This window comes from Hippoglossus hippoglossus, chromosome 1 (genome assembly GCF_009819705.1).
Source record: "Hippoglossus hippoglossus isolate fHipHip1 chromosome 1, fHipHip1.pri, whole genome shotgun sequence".
Lineage (NCBI taxonomy): Eukaryota > Metazoa > Chordata > Actinopteri > Pleuronectiformes > Pleuronectidae > Hippoglossus > Hippoglossus hippoglossus.
In genome coordinates this window covers 25301832-25322100 of record NC_047151.1, presented here as the reverse complement: position 1 = coordinate 25322100, position 20269 = coordinate 25301832, and the positions used below count along the sequence as shown (strand labels likewise).

The window sequence follows — 20269 nt, the reverse complement described above, 5'->3', positions numbered from 1 at the left end:
GGGTTTTCCCAGTCTTTTCCTTTCCATTAATGTTTCCTGTGGTTGCCAGTGATTCTCACAGAAGGGATTTGTCTACTAGAGGAACTACACAACCATGTGAAGGAATGTTTGGTCTTGACAAAGGTTGTCGTACTAGTTTCTTATTACTTCCAGTTGATTTCATTTCCCTGCGTACTGGTCTCAGAGCTGTTTCAGAGGATAGTACAAACTACCAGGACTATAATATACCTGCTTTAGACCAGAGCTTGAGGCATTGTGGACAAAAACAAAAGCACACAAATAAAACAGAGCTAAAAATAATAATAAGAATGAAGCTCAAAATATCATCAGAATAAGATTTACACCCCCCCCTATGTGTAGACTGTGTAACTCCATAATCCTCCTCAATAAAACATGCAACAACAAAGCCGAGCATAAGACACGACACGCCTCCTCAACACTGCTGAGTCAGCTTCTCTCTGAACAGTGACCTGAATGTGGGTGTGGCCACGTTGGAGCATGAAGTGTAATTCATCTGCCGTCGTTCGTGTTGTGTAGTAAAAGATGTCACTGCAGGGGACAACGTGAACGACTGCAGATTCATTATACTTCAATGCATTGACCATTATTTACATGCATGTGTTTTTGGTAACAGGATAAACTGTGAAAGTTTAGGTGTGGTTGATTCTTGTGTTAGTCCTGTCCTGTCATGTCTGCCTGGGTGCGTTGAAGGAGGCGGGCGGTGTCTATTCACCGGGTTACCTGACACCTGAACGCATCACATGGTGTGTTCAGAGGCAGCAGGAAGTTAACAAAGAGGGAGAAACGCTTTGTTTAAGCGACTGAAACCTGCTCACTTAGCTCCACCTCCGTCACCTCCGTCACCTCAGAGTTCGGTTGTGTTTGTCGTTTGTCAGCAGGAAGATTTTTGTGAAATGCGGTGGAAGATTTGGGCCAAACACACAGAAAAGAACCAAACAAATAAGTTCATTCACTTTGGTTCAGACTGAAATATTCGACCCGACTTTCTGAAAACGACTTACGCGTCTCCACTTCCTCCTGCAGTACAAAACTGAAGCCACAACATCCTGGTTACGGTTGCTGCCATCTTGTGCTGGTGACGTTGTTTGTCTGTACGGTGGTAACCGGTGGTAGCCATGGTATCCAGGTCGTACCGACACTCTCTGACAAATCGTGAGTTAGTCTCAGCTGTCAATCGTGACGTTTCAGCTGACGTGTACTTTAACTTTTTGTCCCATTCACTTACATGAAGGAGGCAGGATTATAACCTATACCGCAGCCAGCCACCAGGGGGTGATCGAGATGCTTTGACTTTGGTACGAATTTACAGAGCGGCTAAAATGTCTGTTTGACGTTTTCCCTTTTTTCTTACATGAGTTAAGTCAAACAATTATAAACTTTTAACTTCTTAAAAACCACCAAGGATGAATTATGTTACAGTGGGTTCAAGGTTACAAAAATGAAACTACAGATAAAACTCACAGCTAAAAACAACAAAAGTGACTTCATGGAAGAAAGAGAAGGGCTGTGGAAAAAGAAAGTCTCTGGACAGAAAATGAAAGTGTCTATTGAACAAGCTGCTTTTAGTCTTTAGTCTCTCTCAGAAAGAAACCTAGTGTCACTTGCAGGGATCTTCTTTCACTTTCTGTAACATCTGGAGATATTGTCAACAATCTCATTGATTTCTCATGATTCATGGATCTTGATGAAAACAGTCAGACATGTTCAGGCGACTGATATCAATGCGCATCTAAAATAAAAATCTGGATCTAGTGAATTTAAATGTGGTTTCATGAGGGGACCTTTTTATCTGTGTTTTCATTTGTGCAAAGATATGAAACAAATTGCCCTATTGTCTCTTTCTGGGATTGTTCTCCATGAGATGTGCAGCATCTTGAAAACAGGCGACCTCAGCAAAGCACAGACTGAAACACAATTTCTTTTTTTATTTTTAGAAATGTACAAACCACGACACTTAATCACTTGTCACTTTTGCAAACATCTTCTATTTTTTTTTTGCCAAATGTACATTTCAAGCCCCAGGGTTTGTAAATCAAACTGCCCTTTAAAGTCCTGATGGGCTGCGTCCTTCTCTCCACATGCCGACCATACAAACAACCCCCCTCCCACCCCCCACACACACACACACACACAAATACTTAATCCTCCCAAATCCAGACAGGAAATGCCCTCGTCAGTGGAGCAGAATGCTTTTGACAGACCCCCGCTGTTTTCTCTCTCTCCCCCTCTCCGCTGAATGATATATGTTCCCTCCTCAAACTGCCATCTGGAAACAGTTAGTCTGTGAACGTTTGCACAGAGCCAATAAAAACACGTCTATCTCAAGTCTATCAGCAGCAGAGGACAGTTCAGGCCTGCTATCATAGGGGGGGGGGGAGAAATGTGGGACAAGCTGTTTGCTTTCACTTTCAGGAGCTAAAGTGTGTGGGTCTTCACTTGTGTGTTGGACACAATCAGATACTTGTTTGGTTCCATGACTCATGAGGTCCAGTCGGATTCTTCTGGCTCAGCGTCAGAGCTTCTTTCACAGTTTACATCTTGTTTTCTGGTTTGATTCCGTTGGCCAGAGCGACGCAGACGAGGAACAGAGGGTTTTTTCTTCAGAAGAGACAGAAAGATTTGAGTGGAGATGGAGCCACGTGACTTAATGACAGACCTCCTGAGATCCCCCCCCCCATATCAACTAAACCACTGGGGTTTTACAGGGTGGAGACTTGAGGAGCCACATTAGAAGGAGACAGGAAGAGGCTGCAGAGGGATGGAAGCTGGATGAAGTGAAAGAAAAATGTGTAGAGAAAGACGAGGTTATAGGAAACACCGGTTACAATACCTCAGTCTGTGAAGAAAACAGGAAGAGGAAATAAAAAGTAATAAAAATCTGAATGGTCTCATAACTTGAGCCACTAAAATGTTAGTAAAATACATAAGATAAACATTAAAAACAAATTGTACTCTTTCTTATCAAGGTTATAATTTTTTTAACCCTAACCCTTTTAATATTTCATTTTTTAAATATTTATTTAGCTTCTTTAGATTAATAACTGCTTGATATTTAAACAGTTTATTTTAATTGCTTTTATCAGTCCATCTCGTAAAAGCACTTTATAACTTAATTATGAAAAGTGCTATATTGATAGTTATTATTTTTATTTGCTGTATTAAGAGAAATCACATCTATTATGAGAAATGACATGAACAAGAGTCCCAGCATTGAGTGACTGTGCCCTCTAGTGGCACATGTGCTTCAGCACCAGAGGTTAATGACACAAATTCAGGCAAGATCAAAATAAACTTTATTCAGATATAATCTTCTGATCTCGTCAGGACTCAAAACATGACTTAAAACATGTGAAATTAAAATAATTTAAATGTCAAAATACAGTGCAATCAAGAGATAAGTTTAACATTCAACACATTTCCTTTCATGTGTCGCTGCCCTGAAATGTTCCTGTCTTCATTTAATACTTACGTGTCCTTAAAGAAAAAAAAAGATCCAGTAAAACTCTAAAAATTTAAATTCAGAAAACAAAGCGTCATGACGAAACACTGCGAACTGTCAGCTTCACCGTTTCAGTTCCATTAACACAAGTACACATGCACTGATGACATTATTTTCAAATGTTCTATAAGGTGCAGAAAATCCATAAGTTCAGATCACGTTTCCACAGCATTATGGTCAAATTTAGGCAGAATTAACTTTACTAAACCAGCTCAAGAAGATGTTTCCAGCTTCAGGTTGCGGTTGCAGTCTACTAACAGAAGCGTCACAGTACGTCTACAGAGCAGTTACAGCTGATGCGAGTGTAATTTCACACTTCTACAGCAAAGCACTACGATGGCCGCCTGCACTGAATAAAAGATTAGAACGGAACAAACCCAGAAACGCTCAGAAACACACAAACAGGAATCATAAGGCACCTGTGTCGTCCTTCATAATACTGCAGAACAATTAGTGCAACAATCGGCTGTAAACAGCATTAAACCACAAAGAATTTACTACATCAGGCTCCCGTCCCATTTTCAGGAGGGTGATTATCGTCTCTTCTGTTTATTGCACGTCATCTTTCTGCTAATTCAATTTAATTAAGTGCTGAGTCGATCAAACTGAGCTGAAAATAAAGCTAATGTACAAAGCAAAGCTGTTTTTTTTTTTTTGTTTAAATCTCCTCGGCGAGTGTCATTAATGTCAGATATTCAAAGCAGAGTCTAAACTACTGTAGCTCGGTGATTTCACATTGATGCTTAACGAGGGCGTTTGCTCTGCACACACAGAAGCTTCAGTCCGTTTGAAGTGTGTGAGATGACGTCGCACGATGAATAAAATTAAACACAAACTCATCTTCAGTCACATCATCCGTCCAAACTGGTTTTTGTTTTGGCTCTGAGCTCAAATCACGTTAGACCCAAATTGATTTAAAAAGATAAAACAGCGATGCGGCGATGTTCAGGTGTTCGACATCACTGTAAATCAGAGCAGAGGTGAAACGCTGCTCCTCAGCCTCGTGTTGAGTCAAAGTTCAAAGTTCAAAATCCTCACTCAGTTATTTTTTCCATCCAATGTTCTGGATTAAAGACTCAAAACAATGAAAAGCATCACTTCGGCTGCATTCACTCATTCAAATGTCATCACATCCAGCTGATGGTGAAGTTCCGACCGAGGTTGAGACCAAGCTCTGAAACGGTCAACACCTGCAGAGAGAGAAAGAGGAAAACAAAGGTTGTCACAGTGAGAAAAGCTTCTTCCCTCACAGCAACTATGAGCCTGTTCTAAATCCACTGATGAAAACTCACGAAGAACAAGCACAAACCCGTCAACATTTCCTATCTGTTCACCGTTGCCTCACCTGGTTGGCTCTGTACGTGAACGTTGCATCTTGGGAGGTTCACCATCACTCTGCTGGGCTTCTCCTTCACACCGTAGAAGGAGGCCGACTCCACGGTGATGTACGTGGCCTCGATGTTACTGTGGAGCACCTGCGACGTCATCACCTTCTACAAAACAACACGAGGGATGTCACTTCACATGGAAACACGTGTTTAAATGAATTATTGGACAACAGTGGTTTTTGAAAGATGTAAGATCCCTTCCAGATATGTTTTGAGACATTAAATAATAACTTGTTTTTTTAACTAAATCAATTATCTGGTTAAAAACAGTTCCTTAAGTTACATGGGGTTTTGCAAGATTTTCTGGATTCTGTGAAGTTTCCATATCAGAGCAGGTGAAAAAGAAAATGTCAGAATCAGCAGAATTTGCCCTAGAAACACATTTTTCCAACAACACAACAAGATGTTTCTCTGTAGAAAAGGCTGCTGTGTTTGAAGCCCCTTTCACACTAGACAAATAAAACCCACAAACATCTGACACTAGTCTTCAGAGTGAAGGGAACAATCAGTGTTCACTCCTGCGTCAAATGACTCTGCATGGGCTCCGTTTTACCATCGGCTCCAGCTCAGACCTGCAGAGTCTGAAGCGTCACAGCCCGGTGGACATGACTTATTTGTGAGCCTTTTCCGACAGAGACACTACGACGAGCATCACAGAGGCAATAAAGATTTGTTGCCCGTGTCAGTAACTTATACGGCTCTTCGTCATCTCAGCCACAAAGTCCAACTGTCTCCGTTCAGGAAGCTCAAGAACATGGTTCAGTTTGAAGAGACTCAAGTTAAAGACATGAAACAGTAACACGGTCACTGGCCTCTGCTGCTTTCTACTGTTAACAACGTTTTTCTGGAGGAAAACCGGTGAAATGACAACAGGAAAGGAGTCAATCGCGTTTCTTTAGCGAGTAGACTCGTGTTTAAAAAAACCTTCATATTTAAACTGATTTTGGTGTAAAATAGATGTTGCAAGTCTCATGTTCTGACCTGAAATATTATCTCTTCATTTCATAATCCACAGTTGAATCAAACAAGTTCAGGCACAGCTCGTGCAGGTTATCAAAAGGCATCCTGTGAGAAGTGGGTGGGTGGGTAAAAACAGGCTGGAATGAGGCAATGAGGGTAGATTCCTTCAAGGCAGAAACTAAACAAGTGTGAGCACCTGCGTGACGCTGAAGATGAGGTAGGAGTAACTGTCGGTCTCGTACGTGTCGATGCTCTCGCCGTCGTCCCAGAACAAATCTCCAGCGGCTGAACCGTCGTCAGAGAGAGCTGAGACCAGGTGGAGCGGCTGACGGCTGCTCACCCACAGCGTCAGATTGGGAACCTGCACACAGGAATTCAAACAGAAAAACATTACATTATAAACTACAGAAAGGAGTCACACCGACAGAATCTCAATGGAAGATGTGACAGATATTCTTGTATCCTTAGAACGATTATTTATATTTGAGGGTGGGTTTTTTAAGGTTGTAGCCAGTTTGTTTACAGAAACTCAAAAGCTCAGCTCACCCAAAATATGAATTTTTCCCACTCTCCTTCATTTGTTTTTACCCTTGATGAAAGGTTTTGTTTATGCCACAGTCCCCTGGTTCATTTGTTTGTTCGTCAGCATAATTACGCAAAAACTACAGAACTAATTTCCACGGAAATTGGTGGAAGAACAAGAACGAGAGAATTTAAAGAAATAAAATTTTGATGCGATTCTGAACATCGAAACTCTACACTACAATGGAGGTCATTTGAATTTCACTTGTTGTGTTAAAAGTATAATAAATACTTGATCACTGGTGCACACACTTTTCAAAACAAATTTTAAAATCGTTCAGAAAATAGGAATTTGATGATGCAACAGTAAAGTGAAAATCCTGTTTACCTGTGTTGGTAAAACCGTTCCTTCACGTAAATGCAAGTTGATCTTATCTAGAGGTGCTTGAAGTCGAACCTCTTCACCTTTACTGCGCAGAGAATCACCCTGAGGAGAACAGCAACACACATTAGATCACTGATACATTTATAAATAGTAGAATAAGCCTGTGCTGAGTGCCGAGCATGGTTCTCACAGTGTAGTAGTCAAACCACTGCCCCTGTGGGAAGTAACCATCCACATAGTCGACTCCAGGATCCAACACTGGTGTCACCAACAAACTCTTCCCCCACAGGAACTGTTTGTCAATCCCATAGGTTCCCACATCTTTTGCAAACCTGTCGAGTACAGGAAAACATTTAGAACAGCAAAAAAATGTATAAAGAGAAATAAAAAAACAAAGACGTTTTATTTGCTCTACTTACTCGAACATCAGTGGCCGTGCAACAGTGTGTCCGTGTGCATGTGCGTGATGAAAGAGAGTGTAGAGGACGGGAAGAGGGAGAGTAACGCAGCAGCAGAGCCTGTTTCATGGCCGTACGAGACAGAGGACTGAAAACTGTCGGATCCTGAGGCTGTAAATAAAATCACATACATTTTAAGATCTCTAAAAAGGAGAGAGGGATAAACTGCAGTGATCTCCATATTTGAATTGTTGCTTTATTGCTGGAACAGTGATGTTAAACTGTATGAACCTGCATGTCGATGGAGTTGTGGTTGCGTGTGAAGGGATAAAAAGCTCCGAGCTGCGTCCAGCGGACACACAGTTCCTCCTGCGGCTCCTCGCTGAAGCCGCAGATATCTGCCCCCACCAGCGGGATGCCCAGGAGGTTGAAGGTCAACATACCTGAACACACACAGAGACAAAACCAATGTCCAACAATTGAATTGACAATTTCCGACACAATTTTCTGAAATTAAAACCAAACCTATCAGAAAAACAAACATCAGTATGATCAGAACCAACTAAAATAACACAAACCATCTTCGGAAACACTTGATTCAACATGTACTTTTATTCAGGATGTGTAATACATAGCCTTGAGGGATCTGACCTGATATTGAGGAATACAGATCTTTCCATTGGCTCCTGTTGTCTCCCAGCCAGTGACCAGAATACATCCCCTGACTGGGGAAGGTGGAGCGAGAGATCACGAACGGTCTTTTTGCAACGATCCGCTTCAGAGCGCTGGACAAGAGGAGGGAGAGAAACCAAAGGACAGAGATCGTTCATTTAGTTAAAAAGTGTTTCCCTGTTTTGGTATTTTATCGATTGTGTGTGTGTATCTCACTGGTCCTGACCTGGCAGATGCTTTAGCTTCCATGAGTCCATACAGACTGTGCATATTATAGTGTATTGACTGCTTTTGTTGTGCAGTGGCACAAATTGTTTTTCCTCTCAGCAAACCTCCAAGTACACCTGAAAGGTAAAAGACTCAGTTTTACTTTTTTTGACAATCGTACGTGCTTTGTATTTGTGTGTTCATGTTACGTTTGTTGTGTGATTTGTGCTTGAGGTGTGTATCTGTATCTCCCACCAGGTGTGTAAGGAGGATTCTCAAGACTGTTTGATGGGCAGCCATTAGTGGATCCATCCAGGAAGTTTGACGGCTCATTCATGTCCTGAAAATGATGACACGGATGTCAGGGAGAATCACTTCAATACTAATATTCACTATATCTTTTCTCCAATTTCAATACTTACAATCCATAATCCATCGAATTGCACTTGATCGTGGAACCTCTGGAGGTTTTCATACCACCACTCATGTGTCACATCATCAGAGAAGTCAGGGTATGCAGTCAAACCAGGCCACACCTGCAAGGATGGAGGAGTTTATATATATTGGAGATAGAGTTTGAAAGAGGCTTTTTGTGTATCACATTTTAAACAGTTTGTTTTGTTATGATCATACAATGTAAATAAAATATTAAAGCAACACTATGCAACTTTCTCTGAGCAACAGCGCCCTCTGCAGCCACATGTGGTGATAAATTCTGTTGTGCCATGTGTCCGAGCGTTGCAGTCGTTTTTATGTAGAGAAAAGTAAAAAAATGCATAGTGTTGCTTTAAATAAGAATAATTTTTGATATGCGAGCAGCCAGTGTGATATCGAGCCTCATGTCTCACCTTCCCAATGAGTGTCTTTCCTTCAGCATCCTTAATAAAAACTCCTCTCTTCAGTCCTTCATCAAAGGGCCAGTACGAGCCCTCAGGCTGAGTGCTGCTGATCCCCGGGTCCTGCAGGTTGAGAAACATCAGTCTCACAAACACAAGCTACAGCAGAAATAAGCCACACAGTGAAAGTAAAAAGTCCCTGTTTACCAGGATCATGACATAGCGCTGGCCATGAGTGTGCAGATCCTTGACCAGCTCAGGCAGCGTCGCAAAATTCGTTGAGTCGAGCGTAAAGTCCAGATATTGGTCCATGTAGTCGATGTCATTCCACTGGACGTCCTGCGAACAAAACCACAAATTAGTCATCTGAAAAACAGAAAGTACAAAAAAAGCTAAATACCGACCTGCAGAAACAAACTATCTGCCGCAGTCCACTTTACCTGAGGCATCCCATAATTCCTCATCTTCTTGACAACCTCCCAGGTAGAATCACTTGTTTTGTAACCCCAGCGACAGAGGTGGTATCCTAGAGCCCAGTAGATGGGCATAGCCGGGAATCCTAGGACGAGACGGAGGGATTAAGAGAGAAGACGGGTGTGAGGTGAAAAAACATTTAAACATAAATCAAACTCATGTTCTTTACACAACACGTCTCATACTGACCTATGACTTCCACATACTGTTCAATAACTGAACCAGGATCAGGACCAAGGAAAACGTAAAAGTCGAGGATTCCTCCGATGGAACGCCAGGTCAGCGCCGGGGCCGGCTGGAGGGCCACATCTGACCAAACAGAAAAACACGTGATTAAACGATAGTTACTCATGAGAAAGAAAAGACTTGAAACATTTTGGGATTCTGCAAATATAGTGTGTTTTTGTTTTTGGGTGTGTTCTCACTCTCCTCCCACCAATTAACCTGCAGAGCAGATCTCCATTCAGTTCATGTATTCTTCTTATCCAGTGGTACTTTCACTACAGCAAAACCTTTCTCTCTCCCTGCTTAACCTGTACTATTGTTGCCCATCTGCCGTGGTTTAGGTTTATAAAATATAATCAGTGATGTACTTTGTTTGTTTTAAAACCCACAGGACTGTAAGTAAATCACTTATTATTGGCAACAAGTAAAAAGCCGATTATATCTTTATAATTGATATTTACTGTTGTGGACGTTTAAAAGGTTTATCGCAGTTACTTCTGCTTTTATAAATCCACTTGACTTTGTCAACGGTTGTCACATGAACAGTTGTGAAATCTTCTCACAATGAGCATCGGCTGTTTATTGCATGTGTCACTGCACTTAGTCAGAAACGTGAAGCAGAAGGGGGAGGGAGAGGCAGACTGACCCATCGCGTTGCTGTTGAGCAGGAAGAAGCCGTGTGCGTTCCCTCCGTCCTCCATTGCCAGGTAAAAGGGATGGGCTCCGTACAGGTTTGTCTGTTCCTGCATTAAAGAGAACAACACATGGATATTACTGTTAAAACTGTAAATTAAGCACCTGACTGCAAGATAAGTTTCAGAACTGAACCCTTATCAACATGTCTCCTTTTCCTAGTATGACATGTTTGCTGTGGAATCAGTTGAGGGTTAATATCTGTACCCGTGGCTCAAATATTATTACAACTGTTGAGGTTTTGGTACCGTAGGAGGGACGTCTCTGGCCCACATGGTGAGCGTGTTCCAGTGGACGTCGTGAAGGAAGGTGGAGCGATGTTCTCCCAGGCCGTAGATGAACTGACTGGGCAGGGAGGTGGAGAACTGGAGGAACTGATCGGCATAGAAGAGAGGAGCCACTGTGGTGTTCAGACTAACAGGGAACCAAACACACAGAGTATTAATACATAATTTAAACTTTCTGGTTTGTCTAATAGTGGCCAACTCAAGTCAGACTTACAGCACCGCTCCTGACGATCTTCTCTTCACAATGAGACCAAATGGCTCCTTTGAAAGCTCCACAACATAGTCGGGACTTTCTGCCTTCTTGGTGGCAGTGGGGACAGAGATTGGGACTTCAAACCGTGCATCAGAAGGGTCGGTTATCTGAACAAAGACACATCAGACAAACAGTTTGTATTTTAGTTACAGTCCACAGAATCTACAGCAGTATGGAGAAATCCAATGTTCACTCATTTAGCTCATGGCTCGTGCGTCCTCCACTCACCCTGACACGCAGCCGTGTGTCCGTCTCATGACGTATATCCACCTCTAGAGTGAGAATGTCTGCTGGGTAATAGGTCTTGATCTCCCTCACGAGCGTACCTTTCTGCCCCAGGGATGTGTCATTTATTGCCACGAGCGAGTAGGAAGGGAAATCCGGAGGATAGAAACACCAGGGGATACCGTTTCCCCCTGATGGGCGGCTGGCAGAAGAGGAGGGGGGGGAGGAAGCGGGGATAAAGCAGCAGTTCCTCGCCTCACACATCTCTCTGGTCACCACCACCCCTCTCTCAGGGTAGCAATCGAACCTCCACGCCTCTGGGATTAAACTGCAAGCCTCACGGCGGGAGGCAGCTGCAGTGTCGTTTACTGCTGTTCGGGGTGTCTTTGCCGGGGCAGGTGGCACAGGTCTATGTGGCTCTCCGTTGGACGGCCCATGAAGCCAAAACATGGTGCCCAGTAGCCAACCGCCGCAGAGGAGAAGCAGCAGGCAGCCAATCACCAGGAGGACCTTGGTGACGGAGCATGACGGAAATCGTGGGAGCAGCGAGGCTTCCTCTGGCTCCTGCACCTTGAAACACAGCAGGGAAATAAATAAGCAAAAACTAAAAGGAGTCACAGTACACTGGTTATTTTAAATGGCATGCCAAATATTTGGGAATCCCATGTGGAATTACAGGACACTGCTTTAATATAGAAATACATACATCTTCAACTAACATATACAGAAAGCTAATATTTCCTTCTATACACACTTTCAAACAACACAAACTCAGTGGCTACTTGATGAGGTACATGACTAAAATCTGATTCAATCCAAACTCACAGGAATTTCATCTTGGACGGGACGTTGCTCCTCCGTCAACACTGCATTGGAGAACTGAACATCCTCAGGGCTCAGCCGCTTGTAGGAAACCATCCTGAGAGAGTGAGTGACTGGACACATGTAAGACAGACAACAGGCAGAGACTTGTCACTTCCTGCTTTCTGGGGTTGATGGAAGAAGTGAAAAGGTGAAGTGATGAAATAGTTGCTTGTTTTAATGGTTTCATTTCACAATTACAGGATTTATAGAGGATTCTTTTATTTTTTACAAGTTAGGGATTAAAGAAGAACACCAGTGATGAAAGAAGTATTCAGATTCTTTAGTAAAGTAAACACAAAAGTACAAAACGTCCTGCTAAGCTCAGCTCCTGCTAACCTCACCTCCTGCTAACCTCAGCTCCTGCTTACCTCACCTCCTGCTTACCTCAGTTCCTGCTAACTTCAGCTCCTGATACCCCAGCTCCAGGTAACTTCAGTTCCTGTTAACTTCAGCTCCTGCTAAACTTCAGCTCCTGCTAACTTCAGCTCCTGCTAACCCCAGCTCCAGCTAACTTCAGCTCCTGCTAAACTTCAGCTCCTGCTAACTTCAGCTCCTGCTAACCCCAGCTCCAGCTAACCTCAGCTCCTGCTAACTTCACCTCCTGCTAACTTCAGCTCCTGCTATTCTCAGCTCTAGCTAACCTCACCTCCTGCTAACCTCACCTCCTGCTAACCTCACCTCCTGCTATTCTCAGCTCCAGGTAACCTCATCTCCTGCTAACCTCAGCTCCAGCTAACTTCACCTCCTGCTAACCTCACCTCCTGCTAACCTCAGCTCTAGCTAACTTCACCTCCTGCTACCTTCACCTCCTGCTAATCTCAGCTCCTGCTAACTTCAGCTCCTGCTATTCTCAGCTCCAGCTAACCTCAACTCCTGCTAACTTCACCTCCTGCTAACTTCAGCTTTAGCCCCTCCATGTAAAACTGTGTGAAGGTCAAAGTTCACCAATGAAACACTGGACCACTCCATTAACAGCAGTTCTCCGCCATGTGTCTGTAGCTATAAGAAAACAACGCACATCCACCACAGACTGACAGACGCTGCTGATGCGTTACTGGAGCTAAAACAACGTTTATTAGCTTTAGCTTCCTTTAGCATCACAGTTGCTGTGAGCTGGTGTAAGCTAACCACGGCGGACACGGTTGTTTACATTAGCTGCACGTACCTGGATGTTCTCTAAGCTTCGCTCGGTACAAACTGCGCAGACATCGGGACGTTATGTGAAATACACGCTACGTCAGTGACGTATTTCGTAAGTTCGCTAACCTGAACTGTTCGAACAGTGTGCGTCTGTTTATCTCCATGTCACGTTCACTGCGCCTCGTAATTTACCCCGCTTCCGTTTGCGGGATGCGCGGTGCATTCACGGTCCGTAAACCACCAGGATGAAATGAATGTCAACGACGTTATATCGAATAAAGATTATTTTTGTATTATTTTATATACGATATGTGTTTTTTCACAAAACTAAAAAGGTCAGACAGGTGAATATTTAACAATACAGTTGTCTTGAATACAATACATATTTTTTAGGCTCAAAATAAAAGTGAAATGTCTTTTGTGTACATATATATTTGTACCTCTTGTACAGACAGAAATCCCAACAAGCTGTGGTATTTATACTTTTATTGTTCAGTATAACATGTTCCATACAATAAGACAGAGGCAGCACGGGGCAAAATGAACCATCGACATGGCTTCAAATTATCGGCTTTTGCATCACGATGAATTCCTCTATTCACAACAGTGACTTGGCCTTTAAGAACTTTTTAAACCAGGTGAACCTGATTCACAATTTGGATCTTGAATGACTGCAAATCAAAACAGAGATAAGAGTTCATCACAACTAAGGCAAAATGGTTTTTGGCAAACACCAGATGAATATTAAGGATCCCACTGTTTTGTTACATTTCATCGGGCACATTTACCAAAGAATGAAATCGAGTTTCACCTGATTCCTTCACATCTCATTGGCCACAGCAACATCGGATACAAAAACATCAACTATTCTTCAGTCCAATTTCCACATACACGATTAATTTCAATAAAAATACTGCATGGACAAAGTGAAATCACAAACCTTAAATGACACATTTGTACTACCATAAATACTATGATGTTCAAATGCAACTAATATAGGTAAGAGTGATAAACAAGAGCAAGTATGACCTCTAAAATTTATCGTCTAAACAGTTCCCGAGATTTTTATTGAGTTGTATTTGTGGTACATCATCGTTGTATCGGTGTCGCCTGCTGCTGAACATCAACATGTTTTGTGTCTGTTTCTTCATTTGTCTTTTCTGGGAGTTAAATATTTTTAGCTTAAATACTTTTTTGGGTGAAACACCACATATAGGTTTAATAACTGTCTATACACAGAGGTAGTTACTTCTCTCTCAGTTCATGTTCAACTGCCTACACAAACTCCTGTACTTTCATAGTACTACTGGCACGTACCTGTACGGTTTACATAAATACATTATAAGTCGTTTTTGTCTGTTATACACATATTAATTGGAGAGTTATCGTCGCTCTGTGAGAATTCATCATTCTTCACACTGGACGCGGACTCTTCCTCAGTCTGTATCAGCTCATGTTTACGTTTGTGCAGCCTCAGGCTCTGCGAGCGGCTGAATCCTCTCCCACAGATGTCGCAGCCGTACGGCCTCTCCCCCGTGTGGAGCCTGAAATGGTTCTTGAGGCTCGACGCTCGCGTGAAACTCTTTTCGCACTCGGGGCAGTCAAACTTCTCCCCGAAGTGGATTTTCTCATGTTCCCTCAAGCGGCCGGACTGGTTGAAGCTCCTGTCGCACACGGAGCAGTGGTAAGGCCTCTCCCCCGTGTGCGTGAGTCGGTGTCTGTTCATCGCCCCCGAATGGGCAAAGCTCTTCCCGCAGTCCGGGCAGGAGAAAGGTTTCTCCCCCGTGTGGACTTTCTGGTGACCTTTGAGTTGACCTTTCTGGGTGAACTGCTTCCCACACAGAGAGCACTGAAAAGGTTTCTCTCCCGAGTGGATTCTCATGTGGATCTGCAGCGCGGACATCTTGTGACAGTCTCTTCCACAGAGCCCACAACAGTAAGAGCTCTTTGTCTGATTGTTTTTCAAAGGATCCTGCCCTGGGGATGATGGAGGACTGTCTTTTTCACTGTTAGCGACACAATCAGGATCCTCTTCAGACACTGGAAACACAAATGGGGAGAGTTGAAACAGGCTATTGAGAAACACTGAATCAAATAAATAACAAGTTGATAAAAAGATGATAAAATGAGATTCCAAAAATTAAATGATTAGATATTCAACCTATTCAATCAGATGTTAGCATTATATCCTCCAGATAATGAGAGAAGTCACAGCATACATAACTTTAGGGTTAAGACATTACTATCTATATAATATTTTATAAATTCCCCACTAACCACAGGTGCAGGGTTCTCATTTTCAAACTTTTAAATATCAAAATATTGAAAAAGTGATGGTTCTTCTTCTTAGAAACTATCTTGAGCTGTGAGACAAATAATGCACAGAGAAGTAGCATTTATGGAGTTTGGGATTTTGCGGTTTGGCAAAATCATAGAATTAACATTAATTAGCTGAAGTCAATTAAATTTGTCATTGAGAAGTCTGTTGATTTGATCTTTTGGTGATGTGAAGGAACACTATGTAACTTTTGCCATAGCAACGTGGTAATTACACACATCAAATTCAGTTGGGCTCTGACTTTAAGTTGGATGCAGTTTAGCTCAGGCTGTTGCTGTAACGTCAGAAGAAAACAACCTTGCCTTTAACTTTGTGATGGAAAACAGTTTTAACCATTTCCTTATTCCAGAGTTTCAGTCTGAACCGAGATCTTTGCAAAAACTATACACAAAAACAGCCTGTTCACAATTTGCCGGCCTTGTCTGGACCTACACTTAACAAATCACAAAAAGAAAAGAAGAGTAGTTTTCCATAGTATACAGTATATATATATAGAGATAAATCAGTTAAAAAACTAAACTAAACTTAAATTCCAGGGAAGCAAGAAACCGGCTCGGGTCATTTGTTGGAACCAGGTCAGTTCATTACTGTAGTGCCGACACTAACAGTAGCTGAGTAACATTTTCATCCTGTAAAGTAATGTTCTCACTGTTGTCAGGTTCCTCTTCTTCTTTCACTGTAATCCTGATATCTGTGCTGCTCTCCTCCTCCTCCTCCTCCTCCTCCTCCTGCTGCTCCTCGTCCTCCTCGTCCTCCTCGTCCTCAGTTTCCTCTGTCATGGTACAATCTTCACTCCCAGACATCTGCTCAGGAGCTTCATCTACTGAGGGAAACAACGTGTTGCAGTTAAAATCATCATTAAATGTGTTCATATTTCTTTTAATTGACTGTAACTGAAGGAATTTGTACCACACAAAGGTTCCTCTTCTTCCTCCTCCTTCACGATTACATTCATTTGTGGACTGGACGCGGCCTCCTCCTGCTGCTCCTCTGGTTCCCTCTGGTTATTTTCACACTGAGCTGCTTTGTCACAGTTGAGACTCTCTAGAGGACAGAGCTCCGCTGAACTGGGTGAACTCTGTGTGTCTGACACCTTAAAAAAAAGGTTCAGAAGGACAAATGAAGGCAAACAGAAAATATAGTTTCAGTCAAATCAGATTCACATTTACTCATTTGGACATTGTAAAATGCAGGATTGTGTTAATGGTGTAAACATTTATTGGGGCTGGTTATATTGAAACAAGAGACCGATGGATATATCAGTCGATTGATGAACTTGGTTGATGTTATATAAGCATCTAAGCCTTTAAAGACAAATCGGTACAGATATAAATCAAGTTCTATATATTTGGTTGCATTTGTGTTTTCTTTTTACTTATAGTTATTCATAATGAAGTTTATGGTTAAATTGTGAAATATCAGGCCTCAGTTACATTTCTTTGTCATAAGTGTTTGATGCCTACATCTTAGGAATCATTACCAATTCTAATGTTAGCATCGGACCCACAAAATCCATATCATTCTGGATCTAAAACTCTGGTTTCACTTTGACACTGCTGTAAACTGTCACTACCTCAGCACTGATGTTGTCGGTCAGGTCTTGCTGGGACGATTCACCGACTGGAGCTTGAACTGGGTCTGAGATGACGCCTGTATCGGATTCATTTTTGTTCTGTGTACATGAGCGTTTGTGGTTTCTGAGAGTTCCTGCCAGAGAGAAGTGCCTGCCGCAGTCGCTGCAGGTGTACGGCTTCTCCCCGGTGTGAATCCTGGTGTGTCTCCGCAGCTCTCCGGGAGCTACAAAAGACTTGTCGCACTGTGTGCAGCTGTAAGGTTTTTCTCCTGTGTGCGTCCGCATGTGTGTTGTCAGCGTCCACTGCTGCGCGAATGTCTTCCCACAGTCAGAGCAGTGGTACGGTGTAATACCGGTGTGGAGACGCTCATGCCTCACCAGAGTACCGGACAAGGCAAAACGTTTGTCACAGAAAGAGCACTGGTAGGGCCTCTCTCCAGTGTGAGTCCTCTGATGATCCCTCAGCTCGGCCGCTGAGTTACAGCTCTTATCGCAGTCCGAACACGGAAACTTCTTCCTCGTGAAGCCGGCGACGACCTCCGAGTGCATCGCCTCTAAGTGTGTTTTCAGGTGCCAGTGACGAGAAAAGCTCTTCAGACAGATGGAGCAGTGATACGGCCTCTCGCCGGTGTGCGTCCGCCGGTGGAGCCTGAGCTCCCCCTGACTCGCAAATCGTTTCTCGCAGAAAGTGCATGGGAACGGCTTCTCCCCCGTGTGGACCCTTTCGTGGATCATGAGCAGCCCCTTCTCTGGAAATCTCTTCTCGCACATTGAGCAGGGGAAGGGCCTCTCTCCTGAGTGGGTGCGTAGGTGCCGTTGAAGTTTGGAGGCGTAGGGAAAGTCTTTGCCGCACACGGAGCAGCTGTGAAGAGATGGTGGTTTTTCATTCTCTGTGAGGTCGAATGTCTTTGAGGGAGCCTCCGCAATTACGATACCAGGGACGGCACTCTCTCCTGTAGGAGACGTACACACAAAAGAAAGCTTTTTCAGGCAAGACATCGCTGAGCACAACAGACAGACATGTATACAAGTCAGCGGAAGAATAATTTTCGGGGATAATACATTCAAGTTTCTTACAGACAAAACAGATCAATGAGAGCTTTAAAGATTTTAAATTGAAAATAATAGAAAGAGCACTGATACCCTGAGACATTACATTGGCCAATATCTTCAATTTATCGAATTATTTATGAGTTATTTGTACATTTTACTCACCGAGATCTGAGAAATCGACTTCCTCCCCATCAGAGTTGATCAGACCTCCTATTTCTTGGTGATCTTCCTCCGCGAGGATCACAGCTGGTCCAAAGTCGTCTGGGTTTTCAGAGCCCATCTCTCAGATGTACAACCTTGAAGAGGTGAACGACCTGAGTCAGTCAACAAGTATTCAATAAGTAAGATATGTCAATTCTATAAATGTAATACTACGATTTTGGGTCTCAAAAACACACAAGACACACATCGATAAACAAAGTTTCACGAAATCAATCGATCACAATATTTAAGCTGACTTCAGTTTTATAGACTTTTAAAACAAGGATAAGAAGCTTAAGATAATTAATTCAAAACTTCTTACAAACTGGTGATATTAAGTAATATATCAGATATTTCTGAGCTGAAACTATTTGTCGATTTATCAATAAGTCAAATAATAGAACGTTAATTATGTCGACAGTTGTATTTTCAAGCAAAACTTTCAAGCGTTTGCTGGTTAAAGCAAATTGAATCCATCATTTTGGACTTTATTATGAATAATAGTAATAGTATCACTATCAGTCGAGAAAATAAATGGTGGATTAAGTGATAATGTGAGTTGTTATTTACGTTGTTGTGATCAGTTGTGAAGATAATCCTCTAAAAGATGCATTCAGTGACTGTGCTTGTGCTTTTATTTGTTGTTGTTGTTCAGCTCTAGCATCCAGCAGTGGATGGTGAGGAGGGGGATCTTTGACACTGTGTACCCTCCAACCAGCTGTGGTAGTGGGGCTGTCAGCTCCGCACCACTGCCTCCACCCCTGGTAGACATCCATTGTCCTGCTCAAGGACACTTCAGCAGGGCGGATGCTCTGCTGTGACAGGGGACAGTGAACCTGCCACGGCCTTTAAACCCGAGGGACAGTCCACCTCAGCAGTGTTTACAATCTGGGGCAACAGTGTTGATTACGATGTTATAACTGTAGTGTGCATGCTGTCAGAATAATGGTTCGGATGTGAAGGCAGACGTCTGTGCACTGAGCAGCCCAGCTAGCTCAGTAGCATTAGCTTCCACAGGGGCTACGATTTGGGGGGGTTCATGCTTTTTTTTTTGTTAAGTCTCGTTATTTGTGATTTTAACTTTTTCCCCAGCGACCAAACTGACGAACCTGTTGTTTCCTAACGCGACTCGATGCGCTGCTAAACCCCGAGGAGCGGCCGCAGTCTGCAGCAGGCTCCGGGGTTTGACCTCTGGAGGAGCCTCAGCTGGGATGTGACCAGCCCTCCGGTCAGAGAGAGCTGCTCCTGAGCCTGCTAGCCACAGACATGGCGTCCACTAGCGCTTTAGCAATTAGCTAACGATTAGCCGCCGCCGCCCCCCCTCCTCCTCCTCCACCAGCAGCCACCCCCGAGCTACAGCAACACACAGCAGCCCGCGGAGGTCCACCAGAGTCCGGCGTGAAAATGGCAGATCTCCCGGGAGCCCCCGCTCGGTCGCTACCTCGGCTAGCTACCAACAGACAATGGAGACTTGGACCAACCTCAGCATTAGATTCTCCCCTCGGGTAAAAAGTGGTCGCTCGGCAGAAGTTTCTACAAACGACTCGCTCGTGTCTCTACTTCGGAATCATGTTCGCGAGCGGCGCGCTCGAGCGGCTCGTCCGGTTAGTGTCCGGCAACTTGTGGCTGGAGTTCAGTCGGCGTCAGGATGTGATGATAACCTCTGTAGCTGTAGCCGCTAGCTACTCACACTGACACCGGCACTTCCGGTTGGCTTTTCAATCACAATAAGAGCCCCCAATAATAAAAGGTCTGCTACAAGTTCCAGTTTCTAACTACTTTATGTCCTATAGTTCTATAATATATATATATATAATCTATAATAATACATATCAACCTATTGCTTCAGCCTACACCTTTCTGATCTGACTATATGTTTGTTTTGCTCTACTTAGTTTTTGTAACTTTGCTTTGTGCCAAATTTGAATTGAATTCGTGGACCAAAATAAACAGAATGAATGAATCACATCTTATTTATTAAATTCATATGATTTTATTGACAATCTGAGTCTGTTAAGTAAATATTTACTAATCCAATAAATGTAGTGCAGTAAT

The 20269-nt window shown here is 43.1% G+C and overlaps 2 protein-coding genes across 3 annotated transcripts; both read right to left on the bottom strand.

The window, feature by feature from the left end:
* Positions 1-3291: 3291 nt before the first annotated feature.
* si:ch73-12o23.1 (lysosomal alpha-glucosidase) lies at positions 3292-19343 on the bottom strand. Its single transcript, XM_034584171.1, is given in 22 exon segments — positions 3292-4710; positions 4866-5013; positions 6065-6229; positions 6779-6877; positions 6966-7107; positions 7195-7271; positions 7273-7344; positions 7465-7616; positions 7825-7958; positions 8072-8189; positions 8308-8392; positions 8475-8588; positions 8901-9011; positions 9096-9227; positions 9329-9447; positions 9552-9671; positions 10234-10330; positions 10529-10694; positions 10782-10927; positions 11049-11615; positions 11871-11980; positions 19339-19343. Coding segments are annotated over 21 exon segments (2934 nt in total). The 5' UTR covers positions 11964-11980; positions 19339-19343; the 3' UTR covers positions 3292-4633.
* LOC117760863 (zinc finger protein 2 homolog) lies at positions 13510-20058 on the bottom strand. Of its 2 annotated transcripts, none has more exons than XM_034584259.1 (6): positions 19696-20058; positions 18176-18309; positions 16961-17913; positions 16297-16480; positions 16037-16210; positions 13510-15089 (listed from the first exon to the last, which is right to left on the bottom strand). In XM_034584259.1, exons 2-6 carry the CDS (start codon positions 18291-18293, stop codon positions 14389-14391), a joined length of 2130 nt encoding a protein of 709 aa, XP_034440150.1. In that variant the 5' UTR covers positions 18294-18309; positions 19696-20058; the 3' UTR covers positions 13510-14388. The 2 variants fall into 2 exon arrangements, with proteins under 2 accessions (XP_034440150.1, XP_034440159.1); XM_034584268.1 differs by having other exon boundaries at positions 16037-16207; positions 19696-20056.
* Between the last annotated feature and the right edge of the window lie 211 nt (positions 20059-20269).

Coding starts and splice junctions, on each gene's coding strand:
- LOC117760863 (XM_034584259.1), bottom strand. CDS start 18,293: ATGGGCTCTGAAAACCCAGACGACTTTGGACCAGCTGTGATCCTCGCG. Junction 17,914..18,175: donor AGTCGATTTCTCAGATCTCG/GTGAGTAAAATG, acceptor CGTCTCCTACAG/GAGAGAGTGCCGTCCCTGGT. Junction 16,211..16,296: donor AGAAGAGGAACCTTTGTGTG/GTACAAATTCCT, acceptor TGTTTCCCTCAG/TAGATGAAGCTCCTGAGCAG.